Here is a 19,367-nt window from a genome sequence, read left to right on the forward strand (position 1 = left end):
TATTTTATCAATCTAATATTCAAGTAAACTGAGTTACTGATATAACTTTTTCAAAATATAGAACCTGCCATTTGAATATTTTTGAGTTTTCCCCAAGTTACAAAATAAAATAATATGAACAAACTTCAAGTAGTATGCACTTGGTAATTAGATTCTATTGGCATTGTTACAAACAAAAAAGGAACATAAGAAATTAACCCAATTTTGCAAAGAAAACATTAATGTACTAGCATAATGTAATAACCTATCATATAGTCACTACAAAAGGAAAATAGATGTAAAATACAAAGATACGTTATTTTTGAACTATCAGAAATATTATTTGCAATGTTTATGATGAGTTACTGCCTCATGAGTGTCTGTACAAAAGTTGAGATATGTAATAAACAATCAAAGCACAATACAGTAGAACCCCTCATATCCGGCCACCACGGGACCGAGCCCCTGGCCGGATAACGATTCGGCCGGATAAACCAATCTACAGTACACAGCACTTGACGAAACAAAACAATTGTACTGTACTGTACTAACCGCACTGGAAATAATCAACGAACTGTTAACAGGTTAAACCTATTAGCTCAACTGAGGACAACACAGGAAAATGTAAAAAAATAGATACACCAAAATAACGCAAGAGTCATGGGAGACTAGTGCGTGCAACTGCACGTCTGCAAGCGTGGTAAATAAATTTCGATATTGGCTTCCGGGAAGTGGCCGGATAAACCGAGGTGCGGTAAAACCGAGGCCGGATATGAGGGGTTCTACTGTAATAGATTACTCAGGACTGGAGTTGAGCAGCCAATCTTATTGTCTCTTAATGAAACAAAAGTTACACCAGCTTATCAAAATAATTTACTGGAACAGGCATTACTAAACAATAAATTAGGTTTTGTTTGAGCATTTTTACAACGTTTTACATATCCTTCTACATTTTAGCAATAGTGAAAAATATCTCCATTTCTCAAAGACTACTTCAACTTTTCACATCTTTATTTTCGGTTGACTCGATAAATGAACTATATTAAGTGTATTCAAGGATAAGTTATTCATTACATGATAGAGTAAATGTGATAAAAGATACAACAAAAAGAAAATATAAAAATTCATTTTCAACAAACTAATTATTGCATACAATAATATAAACTGATGCACATCTAAGTATAATAATTAAAATACCTATGTATTACTTAGACAGCTTCAAGATTTAACAAGAGATGGTACTTAACAGTATCAAACAAGCTGATCAATTCTCCCTAAATAAACTACATGATATACTCTTTCAACAATATTTTGTACTTTGGTAATGTTATTGCACTTGAAGAATTTTATATAATTTTATACAAGTTATGTACTCATGCACCCAAAAGATATTCTTTTAACGCATGAAGTTTTTTTAATATGTCTCAGCTTATTTAGAAAATTGCAAAGCATAAAATATAATGAATATAATTTTTGGATAGTTCTAAAAGTTTTGTTGCTAAAACCATGTGTGCTTGTGTGTGTGTGTGTGTGTGTGCGCGCGCGCTTGTGTGTGTGCGCGTGCGTGCGTGTGTGTGTGTGTGTGTATGTGGAGGGGGTTATGGGTTCAACTAAAAACCCAACTAAAATTTTCCTCTAAATGATAAGAATCATTTAGAGGAAAGTTTTATCCTTATAAAGCTTTTGGTTTGAACTGTAGAGAAACACAACTGTATTTAGAACATGTTTTTTTGTAAACCCACGAAAAGTAGCTAATTCGATTTAAACAAAACTGTTTTAAAGCAGAAGCAGAAAAACTATTGGTTTGATTTATTTGACAAAATATTGAGAAATACTTATGTATCCGTTACAATAATACATAACTTATTAAGCTGTTGCAATAAATACAAAAATTTTAAATGGTACAGTTGGGACTATTTTGAGCTTAATTAGTGTCAAATGAAAATCTACTAAAACAAACAATATTAAAAAAATATATAATCTCTGTTGATATCAGTTAGTAAGTCCCTGCATGAATAAATCAGTCTTAGAAGTATAAGTCAGATAAAATTTGAGCTAAGGTTTAGAAAACTACACCCACCAGAAACAAATAGTAAGCCAAACAAATTTTTGTGAATATTTCTGTTACTAAAAAATTTGTTATGCAACAGAAAAATCAAAAGTGTTTTAAGAATTAAAATAAAGAAATGTGCAGGAATGTATGTGTGTAATGTGACATCTACAAGTGTGTTGGCAAGGGTTTGTTTATCAACGTAATCAAGCAATTTTCACCTGTCACTGCAAATACCAGATAACAACGCTGCAAGCTCTCTGTTAAATAAGATTATAACAATTAGGTACAATATATACTGTTGTAAATAAACAGAATACAATAAAATAGAACATTATAAAACAAACTACAATATATAAAATAGGACGTACAAAATGGTCTTGAAGGGTCTGTACTCAAACTATTCGGCTACGGTAAAGCAAATTAAAATCTGAATTTTTTTCCAATCAACTGGAGATGATAAAATTATTTGATGAAATTTAACTGAGAATAAATTGTAACATGAAAGAAAATTCACAAAATTCAAGGAATAAACAAGTAAAAATACGAAACATTTCCAAAAGATATCTATTTAAAAACAATTAGTTCCTTGATGTTTAATAAGGTTATTATTATATAAATATCAATAACCTGAAAGGCAAAAATGTAATTTGGTAGTGCATATTAATTTTAAAATTAAAAGTATTTAAATTAAATAGTTTTATGGGACTAATACAAGCCATGTTTATGAAGTAAATGCCGTTGGAATTTCGCCACTGTAGCGCTGCAGTCAGTGTCCCATGCTTGCGCACTGTCTACATAAATCTGATAGATGCTATTACAGCAAAAAGCTATTGTTTTTACATCTGTTTATGAATATCTGAAACCCCTTTACCCCTGTCACTTGAGATCCCACCAACTGTGAAGTACGTACTGTTATTTGTTTTCTTGGTGCTTAAAACGCGAATCAGAATTGTGAAGTGTATGAACAAAAAATTACGAGTGACGAAATCTCATTCAAATGTGTAAAAGAGCTTTAAAAGATGGCCAAAAGAATGTTTACGATGAGGAATGGAGTGGACAACTCCCAATGATCACCAAGGACTTCTCCTTGTTATCAGAAAAGTTGTTTAAAATTCAAGAAGTGTTCATTTTAACATTTTTATCAATAAATTCGTTAAAAAAAAAAACTCAAGATCTCACCACAGCATTTTGCTAGGAACAGTTTGATAACTGCCCAAACAGCCCCAATTTAGTGCCCAGTAATTATCGTTTTGTTTTATATAATATAAGAGAAAATATCTTGAAAGTCAACACCGAACAGATGAAAACAGCCTCGAAATTATCCTGTTGCAGTGGCTGTTACGTCAGACGGCAATCTTCATTGAAGACAGTATACAAAAGGTTGTTTTTATATACGATAAGTGCCTTAATATTGAAGGCAATTCTGTAGAAAAGGAGATAAAAGTATGGGCTTTCATATTTTTACTTGGTTTTTTTTATACATCCAAATGGTACTTACTTAAAAAAACATGCCTTGCACAAGCTTCTAGACAAAAACCATACATTATTAATCCACAAATTAAAGCAAAGGGGTTGTAATATGTAATAATGGTTTGATATGGGAGAAATAGTGGTGGCATATGCTGTCAGAATGAGGAGTCTGTGTCACAAGTCATAGCAGCAGCGTTGTAATGTATAATACTAGTTGGCAATGAGGGAAATAGTGGTGGCATATGCTGTCAGAATTAGGAGTCTGTGTCACAAGTCATAGCAGCAGCGTTGTAATGTATAATACTAGTTGACAATGAGAGAAATAGTGGTGGCATATGCTGTCAGAATTAGGAGTCTGTGTCACAAAGTCATAACAGCAGCGTTGTATAATATATAGTGTACTAGTTGACAATGAGAGAAATTAGTGGTGGCATATGCTGTCAGAATGAGGAGTCTGTGTCACAAGTCATAAGCAAGCAGTGTTGTAATGTATAATACTAGTTGACAATGAAGAGAAATAGTGGTGGCATATGCTGTCAGAATTAGGAGTCTGTGTCACAAGTCATAGCAGCAGTGTTGTAAGTATAATACTAGTTGACAATGAGAGAAATAGTGGTGGCATATGCTGTCAGAATTAGGAGTCTGTGTCACAAGTCATGGCAGTAGCGTTGTATTGTATAATACTAGTTGGCAATGAGGGAAATAGTGGTGGCATATGCTGTGTCAGAATTAGGAGTCTGTGTCACAAGTCATGGCAGTAGCGTTGTAATGTATAATACTAGTTGGCAATGAGGGAAATAGTGGTGGCATATGCTGTCAGAATGAGGAGTCTGTGTCACAAGTCATAGCAGCAGCGTATTGTAATGTATATACTAGTGACAATGAGAGAAATAGTGGTGGCATATGCTGTCAGAATGAGGAGTCTGTGTCACAAGTCATAGCAGCAGTGTTGTAATGTATAATACTAGTTGACAATGAGAGAAATAGTGGTGGCATATGCTGTCAGAATTAGGAGTCTGTGTCACAAGTCATTGGCAGTAGCGTTGTAATGTATAATACTAGTTGACAATGAGAGAAATAGTGGTGACTTATGCTGTCAGAATGAGGAGTCTGTGTCACAAGTCATAGCAGCAGTGTTGTAATGTATAATACTAGTTGACAATGAGAGAAATAGTGGTGGCATATGCTGTCAGAATTAGGAGTCTGTGTCACAAGTCATGGCAGTAGCGTTGTAATGTATAATACTAGTTGGCAATGAGGGAAATAGTGGTGGCATATGCTGTCAGAATGAGGAGTCTGTGTCACAAGTCATGAGCAGCAGCGTTGTAATGTATAATACTAGTTGACAATGAGAGAAATAGTGGTGGCATATGCTGTCAGAATGAGGAGTCTGTGTCACAAGTCATAGCAGCAGTGTTGTAATGTATAATATTAGTTGACAATGAGAGAAAATAGTGGTGGCATATGCTGTCAGAATGAGGAGTCTGTGTCACAAGTCATAGCAACAGCGTTGTAATGTATAATACTAGTTGACAATGAGAGAAATAGTGGTGGCATATGCTGTCAGAATGAGGAGTCTGTGTCACAAGTCATAGCAGCAGTGTTGTAATGTATAATACTAGTTGACAATGAGAGAAATAGTGGTGGCATATGCTGTCAGAATTAGGAGTCTGTGTCACAAGTCATGGCAGTAGCGTTGTAATGTATAATACTAGTTGACAATGAGAGAAATAGTGGTGACATATGCTGTCAGAATTAGGAGTCTGTGTCACAAGTCATGGTAGCAGCATTGTAATGTATAATACTAGTTGGCAATGAGGGTAAATAGTGGTGGCATATGCTGTCAGAATGAGGAGTCTGTGTCACAATAATTAAAAACCTAAGGGATAATAGAAGAATCTGTTCATTTCACATATAATGATATAATCTGCTGAATTACTTTAAAACATGCACTCTTTTAAAAATATATAACAATCCAAAATTTGCATCTTGTTAAGATCAGTTCATGATATATACACCAAGAGAGAACACAACAAGAATAAAGGAATTTCAATGTTTTAGGGTCCAACACAAGAGTTGTTTATGAGTTTACAACAAACAACGTGTCACTAGACCATCCAGAAGTTGGACTTCCCATAAAAAGATTTGTTAATACTCAATACCATAAACAGATTCATGTGACTAAAGAAAGTTCGCATGTTTGAGGTGTATGGAGCGAATGTGTCTGTACAGCACTTGTTTCTGGTAGAAGCGCTTGTGACACAGTTGACACATAAAGTGTGGCTCCTGCCCACACTCGTAGCGTTGGTGAGCTACAAGATGATGAAGGTGCATGTAACTCCGCTGGCACTTGGAACAGACATGTCTCAACACATTTCCATCTTCCTGCCACACCTTCTGCTTCCGACCTGTTAGGAGCAGATCAATCGTCAACACCTGATGTTTTATACCTTTCCTACTTCTGTACTCTCGTTCACTCACTTATCAGTAATTCTTCTGTCCCTCACTATACTAAACATTGTAAATTTGGCATATTTGTTTCTAGAGCAATAAATATAAACATTAAAATATCTGTTTTAATACTTTAGAATCTAACCACGAACTTACTTGCTTAGTTAACTTGTATAAATCATCATGCACATGAACCATAACTATTGTAAACTCACTCATATAACTAAAACATCTCATATAACTCGACAATGGCTCCTGAATCGTTCATTTTACACCATAGAAGAATTCCTCAACTGGAAAACTTATTTTTAAATACTATATGTTGTTATTTAATTGTATTTTAGTGTATAAATGACTCCATTGTATTTCTAAAAAAAATCACAATAAAGATTCAATGACTATGACTATGACTATATCCATAACCAGTCTTGAGGAAGATTATTTTTTCACCAATTTTTATGCTATCATGAAAAAACTAAAACATAATATTTAATATTTGGTTCCAGTTAAAGTCATTTTGATGATAATTTAAAAATTATTGATGTCTTCATTATTGTACTTCAGATGGGCTTGTAGATCAGATGCTTTCTCAAAATTTAACATTAATAAAAATGTTTAATCTTTAATATAGCTGTAGGCACTTTAATAAGTATCGTAAGTTTGTCTGTTGACACTGCATCAAAACATTGCTTACACAATAAAATTCTTGAAATATTTTAACCTCGTTATAGAGAGCCATCTCTATCAACAGCGAAGATTAAATATTTCAAGATTTTAATTGCGCAAGCAATGTTTTGACGTAACGAAAACTTCAAAACTTAGATGATAGTTATGAAACTGGCTGCGTAAGCCTAATGAGTAAGACCATCTCATAATTTTAATGTATACGTCTAAAATTAAATATGATCTCTGTTTCCAGATACCCAAACTCAGAGGATTTATTTGCCGGCCATAAGAAAGGCCTATCAATCGAAAGAATGGAAAAATGTAATGCCTGTCTGTCTGTGTATCCACACAATGTCTAGAGAATGAACGGACCTATAGACTTCAGAATTAGGATTTGACTAAGCATTAGCCAAATTCAGAATGATATCTTGTGAGTGAGTTAATCTATGAATTGTTGTAGATTTTGCTTGCCTATCGCTAAGTCCTCTTCTGTCTGGTTGTGTGTCCATTTTCCTTTGGCTATTTTAAGAATAAATTGAGTTATTGACTTGACATGTAACTTCATTTTTACGTATGCAGCATCATATTTGATGACGACCATGTCCATTTACGGGATTTGGCTGAGTGTTACATAGTCTACCTATCCATGGGATAACTTGAGAACAATTCCACATCTAGATGTAATTTTGCATGAAACTAAATTTCTACATAGACAAGAATGAGTGCAACCACGGTGCATGTTTATTCATGGGATTTGGCTGAGTGTTACATAGTCTACCTATCCATGGGATAACTTGAGAACAATTCCACATCTAGATGTAATTTTGCATGAAACTAAATTTCTACATAGACAAGAATGAGTGCAACCACGGTGCATGTTTATTCATGGGATTTGGCTGAGTGTTACATAGTCTACCTATCCATGGGATAACTTGAGAACAATTCCACATCTAGATGTAATTTTGCATGAAACTAAATTTCTACATAGACAAGAATGAGTGCAACCACGGTGCATGTTTATTCATGGGATTTGGCTGAGTGTTACATAGTCTACCTATCCATGGGATAACTTGAGAACAATTCCACATCTAGATGTAATTTTGCATGAAACTAAATTTCTACATAGACAAGAATGAGTGCAACCACGGTGCATGTTTATTCATGGGATTTGGCTGAGTGTTACATAGTCTACCTATCCATGGGATAACTTGAGAACAATTCCACATCTAGATGTAATTTTGCATGAAACTAAATTTCTACATAGACAAGAATGAGTGCAACCACGGTGCATGTTTATTCATGGGATTTGGCTGAGTGTTACATAGTCTACCTATCCATGGGATAACTTGAGAACAATTCCACATCTAGATGTAATTTTGCATGAAACTAAATTTCTACATAGACAAGAATGAGTGCAACCACGGTGGATGTTTATTCATGGGATTTGGCTGAGTGTTACATAGTCTACCTATCCATGGGATAACTTGAGAACAATTCCACATCTAGATGTAATTTTGCATGAAACTAAATTTCTACATAGACAAGAATGAGTGCAACCACGGTGCATGTTTATTCATGGGATTTGGCTGAGTGTTACATAGTCTACCTATCCATGGGATAACTTGAGAACAATTCCACATCTAGATGTAATTTTGCATGAAACTAAATTTCTACATAGACAAGAATGAGTGCAACCACGGTGCATGTTTATTCATGGGATTTGGCTGAGTGTTACATAGTCTACCTATCCATGGGATAACTTGAGAACAATTCCACATCTAGATGTAATTTTGCATGAAACTAAATTTCTACATAGACAAGAATGAGTGCAACCACGGTGGATGTTTATTCATGGGATTTGGCTGAGTGTTACATAGTCTACCTATCCATGGGATAACTTGAGAACAATTCCACATCTAGATGTAATTTTGCATGAAACTAAATTTCTACATAGACAAGAATGAGTGCAACCACGGTGCATGTTTATTCATGGGATTTGGCTGAGTGTTACATAGTCTACCTATCCATGGGATAACTTGAGAACAATTCCACATCTAGATGTAATTTTGCATGAAACTAAATTTCTACATAGACAAGAATGAGTGCAACCACGGTGCATGTTTATTCATGGGATTTGGCTGAGTGTTACATAGTCTACCTATCCATGGGATAACTTGAGAACAATTCCACATCTAGATGTAATTTTGCATGAAACTAAATTTCTACATAGACAAGAATGAGTGCAACCACGGTGCATGTTTATTCATGGGATTTGGCTGAGTGTTACATAGTCTACCTATCCATGGGATAACTTGAGAACAATTCCACATCTAGATTTAATTTCGCATGAAACTAAATTTCTACATAGACAAGAATGAGTGCAACCACGGTGCATGTTTATTCATGGGATTTGTCTGAGCTCAATTTAAGCCTAAACCCAGTTTATTAACAAACCTTCCCCTTTGTCTGCCTGGTGGCAGTAACAATTTCTTTTCTGTATTTCCATAAGACATCTTGAGAATAAAATGAGGTATATACTTGAAATTTTGTATAAAGCTCAACTGAAACCTGTTTCACAATTGCAATATATCTTGTGTACTCTTGCCTTGACACGACTAGGTAAGCAAGTTAAAAGTACCTGTGCAGTGATTTTACTTCCTCAGTGGGATATCCTATGAATATTTGGTGGAAATCCTTGAAAACTCTGAGAAGCATAGTTTGTTTCTCATCATTTTAAGGAATGTCACATACTGGATCTGTACATACTTTAAATAAATTAAGGTTTTTTTATAAGTCTATAATTATCCTTGTTTCAAATAGCAAGCATCACATGAGCAATACATTCCATGTCACTGTTTCCTGACAAGTGACTGGGTTCATGACTGTTCCCTAGGCATCGTAAATCTGAAGATTCAGACCCTTCATATGGAGTGCTATGCTGCACAACAGGACTCACTATAGAACAGAGCAGATCTTACACAGAGCAGATGCTGATTCAAGGTTTTGATCACAAAGATATCAAATTTGGAAATCCCTAAAACAAATAGAACTAAAAATTGTGTATTACACGTAGAATCTTCTAAAAAATGTACGCAAGTTATTGAAACATAACATAGCAATGGTGCCTTAGTAAATAAAATACTAATACCTTAATAAAATTCCTCTAGAGATAAGGCAGCCTAACAATGCTAGTTTTAAGATAAGAGTTGAGGAATTTCTATTAAAAATGCCTTTTACACTATCCAGGAGTTCGTGAATATAAAGTGCACTATCTTAGACTTTTAAGATATATCTAAGAATTTAATGTGTTAAAATTTAAGATCTACCTATGTATTTTTTAAATGAAATATTTATGTGGCTAATAAATGATTCTGGGAAGGGTTGATTAAAAAAGAATCTTGAGTTCAGCTCCATTTCAGACGAATGTCGATTCCAAACTCCAGGAGTCAAGTCTGGGACAGTGTCGGATTTCAGACCCTGCAACTAAGCAGAAGGTGAAATGGAGCTAAACTCAACAATCGTAAAAAATTATTTATTAAGTCAAATTTCAAAATAGTTTCACTACAGTCAGTTTTTATAGATAGGCAATTACATTTAATCATAAATTCCAATATTAACAAATCAAATAAATCATAAATTATCAAAATATTTGAATTTTTTCAAATCAGTAAAGAAATATAAGAAAAAATAAAATATAAAGGAGGTAAAAACCTATTCTTTTGAGTGCAAAAAGGGAGAGAAGAAAAGTTATTTGTGAACACAGAACTTTATTGATTAAATCCCGCTAAGGTTCGCCTGTGTGGGGTGGAGCGCGCGGATGTGTCTGTTGAGGCTGCCTCCCTGGTGGAACCGCCTGAGGCAGGTGACACATTGGAACTGTGGCTCCTTCCCGCACTCAAGACGCGTGTGGAGACTGAGACTAGCCTTAGATTGGTAGCGACGTCCGCACTGGAGACACTCGTAGGGTCGGTCCTTACCGTGGTCACGGCGGCGCAATGCTGCCAACCCTGCAGCAGTCCCATCTGTTAGCAGATCCACACAATTCATTCAGTTACTATCAACATATCAATGTTTGAATATTGCAATATACTGTGAGAGTCTACAAAATATAACGTAATCTTTCCTGATTAAAATTAATGGTTTCTCACATCGCATATTTTATCACAAATAACGACTGAATCCTTTGTTGAAGTTGGTAGCGAATGATTGAAATAAATAGCAAGATTATGTGTATTTTCAGGAATGCATCCTCTCTAATCTGTCCTCTTCTTCAATTGTCAGATATGATTAAAGTTTTAAGTGTTTAAAGTTATATTTTAGTAGAACATATTCTGGTCTTTACAATTTTGTGTTTCATACTTAATGATGAAAACTCATTTGATACATTGTCAACATAGACTGTGGTTGATATGTTTCCGATCCATAAAAATCATGGTAATAATTTGATTAATGATGAACATATGTTTTACAGCCACCAATGTTTTTAAAGCAATATGTAAACACATAAAAACTTTAAATGTTATAAAAATCTTTATCACAATTCAAATCCATTTATTTTATATTTTAAGTTGTTAACATTGTTGAATAAAAATAATGACATTACTTGGTGTTCTCCAAAACAAACAGCACCATCTGTCCGGTTTGTGACACCCAACCAAGAATATTATCCACAATTTAAAACTATTACTGATTCAGAACAAAAATTCTTTTCAATGCCTACACTAGAACAGGCAAAAGCACCTTTAGAATTTTACCTTCAAATTGGTTTGGTTACTAATTTTTACAAAGCATTCGTTAAAAGTTTCTTCTAAGATTACATTCTCTTGAAAGCTCTTGCAAATGTATTTAAAAAACATACAATTTAAAACATTAGGTACTTAGGTATCATCCGGAGGCCATTATTTTTGGAACATTTCTTACCTGAGACCTAAATAAAAAAACTACATCATAAAGAGAGAACAGATATTACTTACTATGAAAACTACATGTCATTATGATGATCAGCGAGAAGGAGGCCACTCTGTTTCTATCTACTTATTGTTATTACGCAATTAAGTAGGTTTAGATTAGGTTATCATAAACATGTTACTAATAGTACCAAAGTTAATGACAAAATTTAAAAGTGCTCATTTCCGATCAGTACTTTCCTAACCGCAGATCATGTCCCAGATTGACCTCTCTGACATCTGATCATGTTGAACGATCTGGGAAAATTGAAAAATTAATTTTATAGTATTAGTGAATTCCTTTACACTCGAGGCCATAGAACATCAATTTCAACTATTGTAGCTCTCAGTCTGTAAGTCAAACAATTTATTGTTGTTCCTTAGTTATAAATTAAGGTTCTGATTAGTAACATCAGAGATGTATATATTGTATAAAATGTACACCTATTCAGAAAAATAAATGAATTGAAGAAAAACTAGTGCCCTCCGGATATTACCAAAGTACCTTAAGTTATGCTGGCAAGACAATTAATTTGATGCCAGCTTAAACGTTTACATTTTGTTTTGCAGTATATTTTAAAATTATTGCAGATTATGATTTCAGTGCTAAAAATACACAGATTTTTTATTATAATACAAAGTAACAACAACTGAGAAGAAAAATAATTTATTACACTAAAACAATACTTTGTTTGAGTCAATTACAAAATGTTCACTAAATATTTGAACAATATTCATCTGATTTTCCAGGAGCACTTATGCTGTGTTTCCATGGATCGTGTAGAGGTGTCTTTTAAGGCTGCCCTTGTGATGAAACCTGCGCTCGCAGAACTGGCACGAAAAGCTCGGCTCCTTGCCACACTCGAAGCGCAAGTGAAGCTTGAGACTGGGCAACAGCTTGTACTTCCGGCCGCACCGACAGACGTACGCTGAGCTCCAGTCGGGTGGCAGAGACTGGCGCAAGTGAGCGGGCGACGTCTCACTCACGAAGCTTGAGCCCGGAGGCATCTTCTCCAGCATCCCCTCAAACCCTGCGATATTGTGTAGACAGATGTTAACAAACCAAGTTCTGACCCAATTTAACAATTTCACATACCTGGGTAATTTTAAAAGTGTGATACAGAATTTAAGAAAGAGTGGGACATGTATGTAGGATTCATTCAAGCTGTAAGAAGTATAATTAGGGAAAGGATGTGTAACTGAGATATGAAAAGTGATGAACAAAATGTACTTATACTGTAGTATTAATCACAGAATTTCGGGTTGCAATGTGGGTGACAAGGGAGGGTGCAAGGGAAGGTTTTTGTTGAGAAGAATTGATTAGATGACAAAAATTCTGAATAATGTTACTCAAAGAATATTCAACCCTCGTTGGTATACATTGAAATGAAATGGCTTAGGTGGTTTGAACATGTAAAGAGAATGGAGAACACAGGTTACCAAGAAAGTAAGAATTAGGAAAGAGACTGAGAGAAATACCTGGAAATAATTTGGTTGAGAGGGTGAAGACAGGAGTGGGAAGGAAAGGAGAGAAATAGCCCGGAATACTGGAGGAAAGAAGGTGAAAGATAAAAGGAATTGGATGGAGTTTTTGATCAAAACTGAAAAGAACTGGACAAATATTGAAGACAATCGTACTTTGACATACAATTACTAATGATACTTGATGGTTTCTAAACTGTAATAGCGTCTATTATATTATTATTTTTCAAAGTTCCAAGGATACTTCCTGAACTGTCAATGGTCTTTAATTATCCATAGAATCAATGATTTCAAAATAATTCTGTTGTTAATTAATATTGCTAATTTTGCTGACTTTATTGTTTCCACTCACAACAATATCTTCAAGCAGTGCACACGACCACTGATGCTACTGGTATCGATCCAGTTTGACTCAATCTTTGAAAATATAGGTGCAACTCAACTTTTCAGGTTAGATTGTTTGTGATATGTCTACATAGTCATTCAACACTGGGTAAAAATGTTCCATTAGAAAAAATCTAATTTTAATTTCTTTATTGTATGAAAAACAAAATATATAATTTATTATTTTACTTTACATACTGTTTATCTCATATTTCAGTAAAAGGGGTTATGTTTTCAAGAGAAAGTAATTTTTATTTTACTGTTGTTTATTTTTACAAAATATAAGCACATTTTAGTGATTACATAATTATAATATTTTATATAAAAAAATAACAATATAAGAAGGAAAATATTTCAAAAATTGAATTTTAAAAATTGTGCTTAACATTGAAAAAAACATAAGGCTTGGCAATTGAAGAAATTATCAGCCTATGATAAACATGCTTTTTATTGCCTGCCTTTTATTTAGTATTTCATATACATGTTTTTAATCACCTTAAATATTTCATTCTAATTAAAGGCCACACCAAAATGAAGTAAACTTATACATATTCTGTTTGCAAAGTTCTATGTATTCCAAAATTGCACTAAAGAGTTGGACTGACAAAAACAAAATGATCTACTAAAATACACAAAATTTGTAAGAAAATATATTATTTTGTTTTGTTACTGTCACAACTTATTGACACTCACAAAAACCCAATAAGAAGTTTAAGTTAAAGAAGTTAAGTTTTCTGTGAAATCTTAATATTATTTAAATCTGTAAGTTTTCGAACAAAGGGAGAGTGTTAACATTTTTATCTTCAGTCTTAAAACATTGCTTCAGTCTTGGTCTTTATCCAACATTACTGTCAATATATATACATAAACATATTTTGAATAACTTGAATAAAATTAACATAGTGAAAAATAACACACTAAAATAGTAAAAATAGCTTTATTGCATTTTATCACAGTTGTACAAAGTATGGCTTCAAAACTGGCAAACTTTAATTAATTTTGATTTAAATTAAAAAAACCCGTATCTAAGATCTGAAAAATAATTGCTTTTATACTAACAACACTGTGACATTTAATGCAAACATTAAATGTCAACAAACAACCTTAAAAAGTGAAACCTCTCAACAAAGAGGCTTCTTGAAATAGTATCCTTGAAAATATATAACATTTAGCGTTTCTGTCTGATTTGTTTTTTTTATATTACGTAGCAATTATATGGTTAGTTATCATCATAAATCCACTGGAACAATTGCAATTTTGATAGCAAGCATACAAAATAAAGAAAACAAAACCTGCAACTATTATATGAGAGAAAAACTTGGGGACAGTTTAAATGAAAAACCAACCGTTAAAAATCAAAGAATCCATGTTACAAACGAAAAAAAAAAACTTGTTAGAACTGGACGTGGTACTGTTCAATCCAATATTGGTTTTCCAGAAACTAACCTGTAGAAATCTTAATCAGTAGAATTATAGGTCGTTGGCTAGAGATTCACTCCTCAGGCCCTCAAGTCATTGATTACTTCCCACCATAGTACGGTAAAGTATATTGCAAAAAGTACATTGTTTTCTAGAAGAGCGGAATGTGTGGATGGAGCCTTCTGATGTGCTTCTTGAGAGTCCCTTTCTGGTGACTCTTCTGAAAGCAGACCGGACACTGGAACATCGGTTCCTTCCCACATTCTAGCCGCTGGTGCTGGAGAAGTCCTCCACGGTTCTTGTAGCGTTTGCCGCACGAGACGCAGTGATGTCGACGTAGCACATCTACTAGCATCATCCTCAGCGATTCTGAAACCGTAATTAGTATCACTCTAACATAGCTGAGATGCAAACAGCTCAATCTAGTATTGCTCCTAGCAACACTGAAACTGTGGTCTGTTCAACCATGCCATTTTACTAGCTACACTCATACTGTGGTCTGTTCAACCAAGCAATATTCCTAGCAACACTGAAAATGTGGTCTGTTCAGTCTAGCATTGTTCCTAGCTACACTCATATTGTGGTCTGTTCAACCAAGCAATATTCCTAGCAACACTGAAAATGTGGTATGTTCAGTCTAGCATTGTTCCTAGCTACACTCATACTGTGGTCTGTTCAACCAAGCAATATTCCTAGCAACACTGAAAATTTGGTCTGTTCAGTCTAGCATTGTTCCTAGCTACACTCATATTGTGGTCTGTTCAACCAAGCAATATTCCTAGCAACACTGAAAATGTGGTCTGTTCAGTCTAGCATTGTTCCTAGCTACACTCATATTGTGTTCTGTTCAACCAAGCAATATTCCTAGCAACACTGAAAATGTGGTCTGTTCAGTCTAGCATTGTTCCTAGCTACACTCATACTGTGGTCTGTTCAACCAAACAATATTCCTAGCAACACTGAACATGTGGTCTGTTCAGTCTAGCATTGTTCCTAGCTACACTCATATTGTGGTCTGTTCAACCAAGCAATATTCCTAGCAACACTGAAAATGTGGTCTGTTCAGTCTAGCATTGTTCCTAGCTACACTCATATTGTGGTCTGTTCAACCAAGCAATATTCCTAGCAACACTGAAAATGTGGTATGTTCAGTCTAGCATTGTTCCTAGCTACACTCATACTGTGGTCTGTTCAACCAAGCAATATTCCTAGCAACACTGAAAATTTGGTCTGTTCAGTCTAGCATTGTTCCTAGCTACACTCATATTGTGGTCTGTTCAACCAAGCAATATTCCTAGCAACACTGAAAATGTGGTCTGTTCAGTCTAGCATTGTTCCTAGCTACACTCATATTGTGTTCTGTTCAACCAAGCAATATTCCTAGCAACACTGAAAATGTGGTCTGTTCAGTCTAGCATTGTTCCTAGCTACACTCATACTGTGGTCTGTTCAACCAAACAATATTCCTAGCAACACTGAACATGTGGTCTGTTCAGTCTAGCATTGTTCCTAGCTACACTCATATTGTGGTCTGTTCAACCAAGCAATATTCCTAGCAACACTGAAAATGTGGTCTGTTCAGTCTAGCATTGTTCCTAGCTACACTCATATTGTGGTATGTTCAACCAAGCAATATTCCTAGCAACACTGAAAATGTGGTCTGTTCAGTCTAGCATTGTTCCTAGCTACACTCATACTGTGGTCTGTTCAACCAAGCAATATTCCTAGCAACACTGAAAATATGGTCTGTTCAGTCTAGCATTGTTCCTAGCTACACTCATATTGTGGTCTGTTCAACCAAGCAATATTCCTAGCAACACTGAAAATGTGGTCTGTTCAGTCTAGCATTGTTCCTAGATACACTCATACTGTGGTCTGTTCAACCAAGCAATTTTCCTAGCAAAACCAAAAATGTAGTCGGTTCAATCTAGCATTGTTCCTAGCTACACTCACACTGTGGTCTGTTCAATCAAGCAATATTCTTAGCAAGATGGAAAATGTGGACTGTTTAATCTAGTATTGTTCCTAGCAATACTGATACTGAGGTTTCAAGCTATATTCCTAGCAAGATGGAAACTGTGGTCTTTTTAATCTAGTACTGCTCTTAGCTACTCTGATACTGTAGTCTGTTCTGTCTAACATTGTTCCAAAATTGCTAAAACAGATTGTAGATTTGTAAAATGATGTAAATTCACTTAAAAAATATATATATATATATATATATATATATATATATATCCACAGAAACCGGTTATTCTCTTAAAGAAATCAAGAACAAGCCATTGTGTAATGGATCAAAAAATTTATAAATTTTTGTGTATCTAGTACACTTCTTCAGATAAACATACATTGTATGAATATTTACAAAAAATATGAAAGAAAAAGAAAGTAAGGGATAAAATAAGAAAAACAAACATTACATATCAATTTTGAAATAAAAAAATTAACCAACTGAAACAGGAACATTTTATTATATACATTTAAAACCTACACCCTTGGGCTATTTTTCAACGTAATCCCCGTTCAAGTTGAGACATTTACAATAACGTGACATAGGTTTTTCTATTCTAACTTTTTAGAAATCTGCCGCCTGAGATCTTAACCACTGATTAATGCCAGTGTCACTATCAAAGCACTGCATGCCAACCCTAGACTATGAGGTGGATGATCAAACACTTCCCAATCAAAATCATCTTAACTTGTGTACAGGGGACATTGCTGTATGGGGACATGCTTTTTAGTGGGAAAACAAAATTTTTAGCTCAATTTTTCTCTTTGCTTGTTTTGTAACGCTAGTCGTAGCTTCTGCAATGTTTCACAGTACCTCTCTGCGTTATTTGTAGATCCTCGTTCAAGGAAATCAACTAGAATCACACACTTAGCATCCCAAAAAGAAATTGCCATAATCTTTCTCGCTGACAGAGTTTGGAGACATTTTCTTGGTTGTTTTGTAGAATGTGTGTGCCCCCATTCAATTGACTGCATTTCTGTTTAACAATTGACATGCTTCACCCATGTTTCATCACCAATAATGATATGATCAAAAAGTAAGTTCTTTACCATGTTTGTCTTATACATCAAGGAAAGTTAACGATGCAGCAAGTCTTTGCTTTTTTTTGTGATCTTCCATAAAGATTTCTGTATTTGTGGGAAATGTTCCAAGAGGTTCAGTCATTGTGAAACAGCGATTTTCACAAACTTTGTCATTGATTTTCAACATCAAATCTTCAGTCACTAGGCTAGGCCGACCACTACGACTTTCATCATGAACATTGGTGCAGCCATTATTAAAGTCAATACACCACTTTTACTCTGCTTCACTCATTATTCCATTTTCATAAACTTCATACAGTTAGCAATGGATTTCAATTCGTTTATGGTTTGTTGCCAACAACCTTATCAATGAACGCACCTCACAAATGGCGGGATTTTCAATTGCAGTACACATTTTAATTAATCACAGTGAGAAAAGTAAAATAGGTACAGACCACGCGCGACTACAGCTCAAAGCATACTGAATACCTGGTTTGACACCAAGATGGGGGCTGTAGTCCACTGTCGCACCATTCAAAAACGTTTTACTTTCTGGATAGCCCTTGTATATACATGTATAAAAGTGTGTGTGTGCTTCTTTGAGGGTCCTTAGAAGTGCAAGTTAAAAGTGTCTCTGTGCAAGTTAATAATAATAACAAAATCAATATTAATCAACTTATTTAGGTTAATACCAGTTTATGATCTATTGTTCACTACCCTAGACTCTTGTCTATCTCATTGGTTTAAGTTATGCCAATGAGATAGCTTAAAGCATTTAATACTGCTCATGGCGGTTTAAGTTAGGAGCTTTAACAAATTGCTTATCCAAAGACAGGAGAGTTATGAAGAGAATATATGACTTCATTCCTGGTGAGTAAATTCTTTTCACACTGTATAAAAGCTTTTTCGTTGGTTTCCATTGAAATGTTGGCTTTTCAATATTTAACCTTGGAATGTTATACAGCTTGCTTCATTACTCGTGTATATATATCATGTTCAAGTAATGGCTGGACAAATATCATGTCTGTCTGTCTATCCGCACGATATCTCGCAAATGAATTGGCCTATAGACATGAAGTTGTGCATGAAGCTTCATTTGAGGAACACTGAGTTCGATGCTGCTGCATGTCATTCCATGGGATTTGGTTGAGTGTTAGCAAATATTTTTACATTGGTCTTATGAATAACCATGATGGCAATGAAAAAATAGCAGAATAAATAATTTGTAAACAAACTCATTACACTCATCAGAGATTTAAACATATGACGTTCTGACACATACAGACTAAATATCCCAACACATACAACATCATTTTATAGTGACTTGGTATGTAGACTTTTATTATTTAAACAATTATAGGAAACCTCATTTAATGAACGTAGATTTGAATGTATCATGTGGATTGATATGTCAAGAAATATTTTATATGTAGACTTTAAATTTTGTATTAAACTTCATTTCTACAAGAATAAGATCTATGATG

The 19,367-nt window shown here is 34.5% G+C and overlaps 3 protein-coding genes across 8 annotated transcripts in view; 1 reads left to right on the top strand and 2 right to left on the bottom strand.

The window, feature by feature from the left end:
* The window catches only part of LOC124356129 (longitudinals lacking protein, isoforms A/B/D/L-like), a 605,681-nt gene that overhangs the window by 252,009 nt on the left and 334,305 nt on the right, over positions 1-19,367 (top strand). The gene's annotated exons all lie outside the window — the stretch shown is intronic.
* The window catches only part of LOC124356131 (zinc finger protein 436-like), a 235,532-nt gene that overhangs the window by 128,785 nt on the left and 87,380 nt on the right, over positions 1-19,367 (bottom strand). The window lies entirely within an intron of this gene.
* On the bottom strand, positions 10,137-16,734 carry LOC124356142 (probable transcription factor Ken). The gene is made up of 2 exons (XM_046807301.1): positions 14,994-16,734; positions 10,137-12,596 (listed from the first exon to the last, which is right to left on the bottom strand). The coding sequence occupies exon 2, from the start codon at positions 12,583-12,585 to the stop codon at positions 12,322-12,324; it is 264 nt and encodes an 87-aa protein (XP_046663257.1). The 5' UTR covers positions 12,586-12,596; positions 14,994-16,734; the 3' UTR covers positions 10,137-12,321.

The sequence above is a fragment of the Homalodisca vitripennis genome, chromosome 2, assembly GCF_021130785.1.
Source record: "Homalodisca vitripennis isolate AUS2020 chromosome 2, UT_GWSS_2.1, whole genome shotgun sequence".
NCBI lineage: Eukaryota > Metazoa > Arthropoda > Insecta > Hemiptera > Cicadellidae > Homalodisca > Homalodisca vitripennis.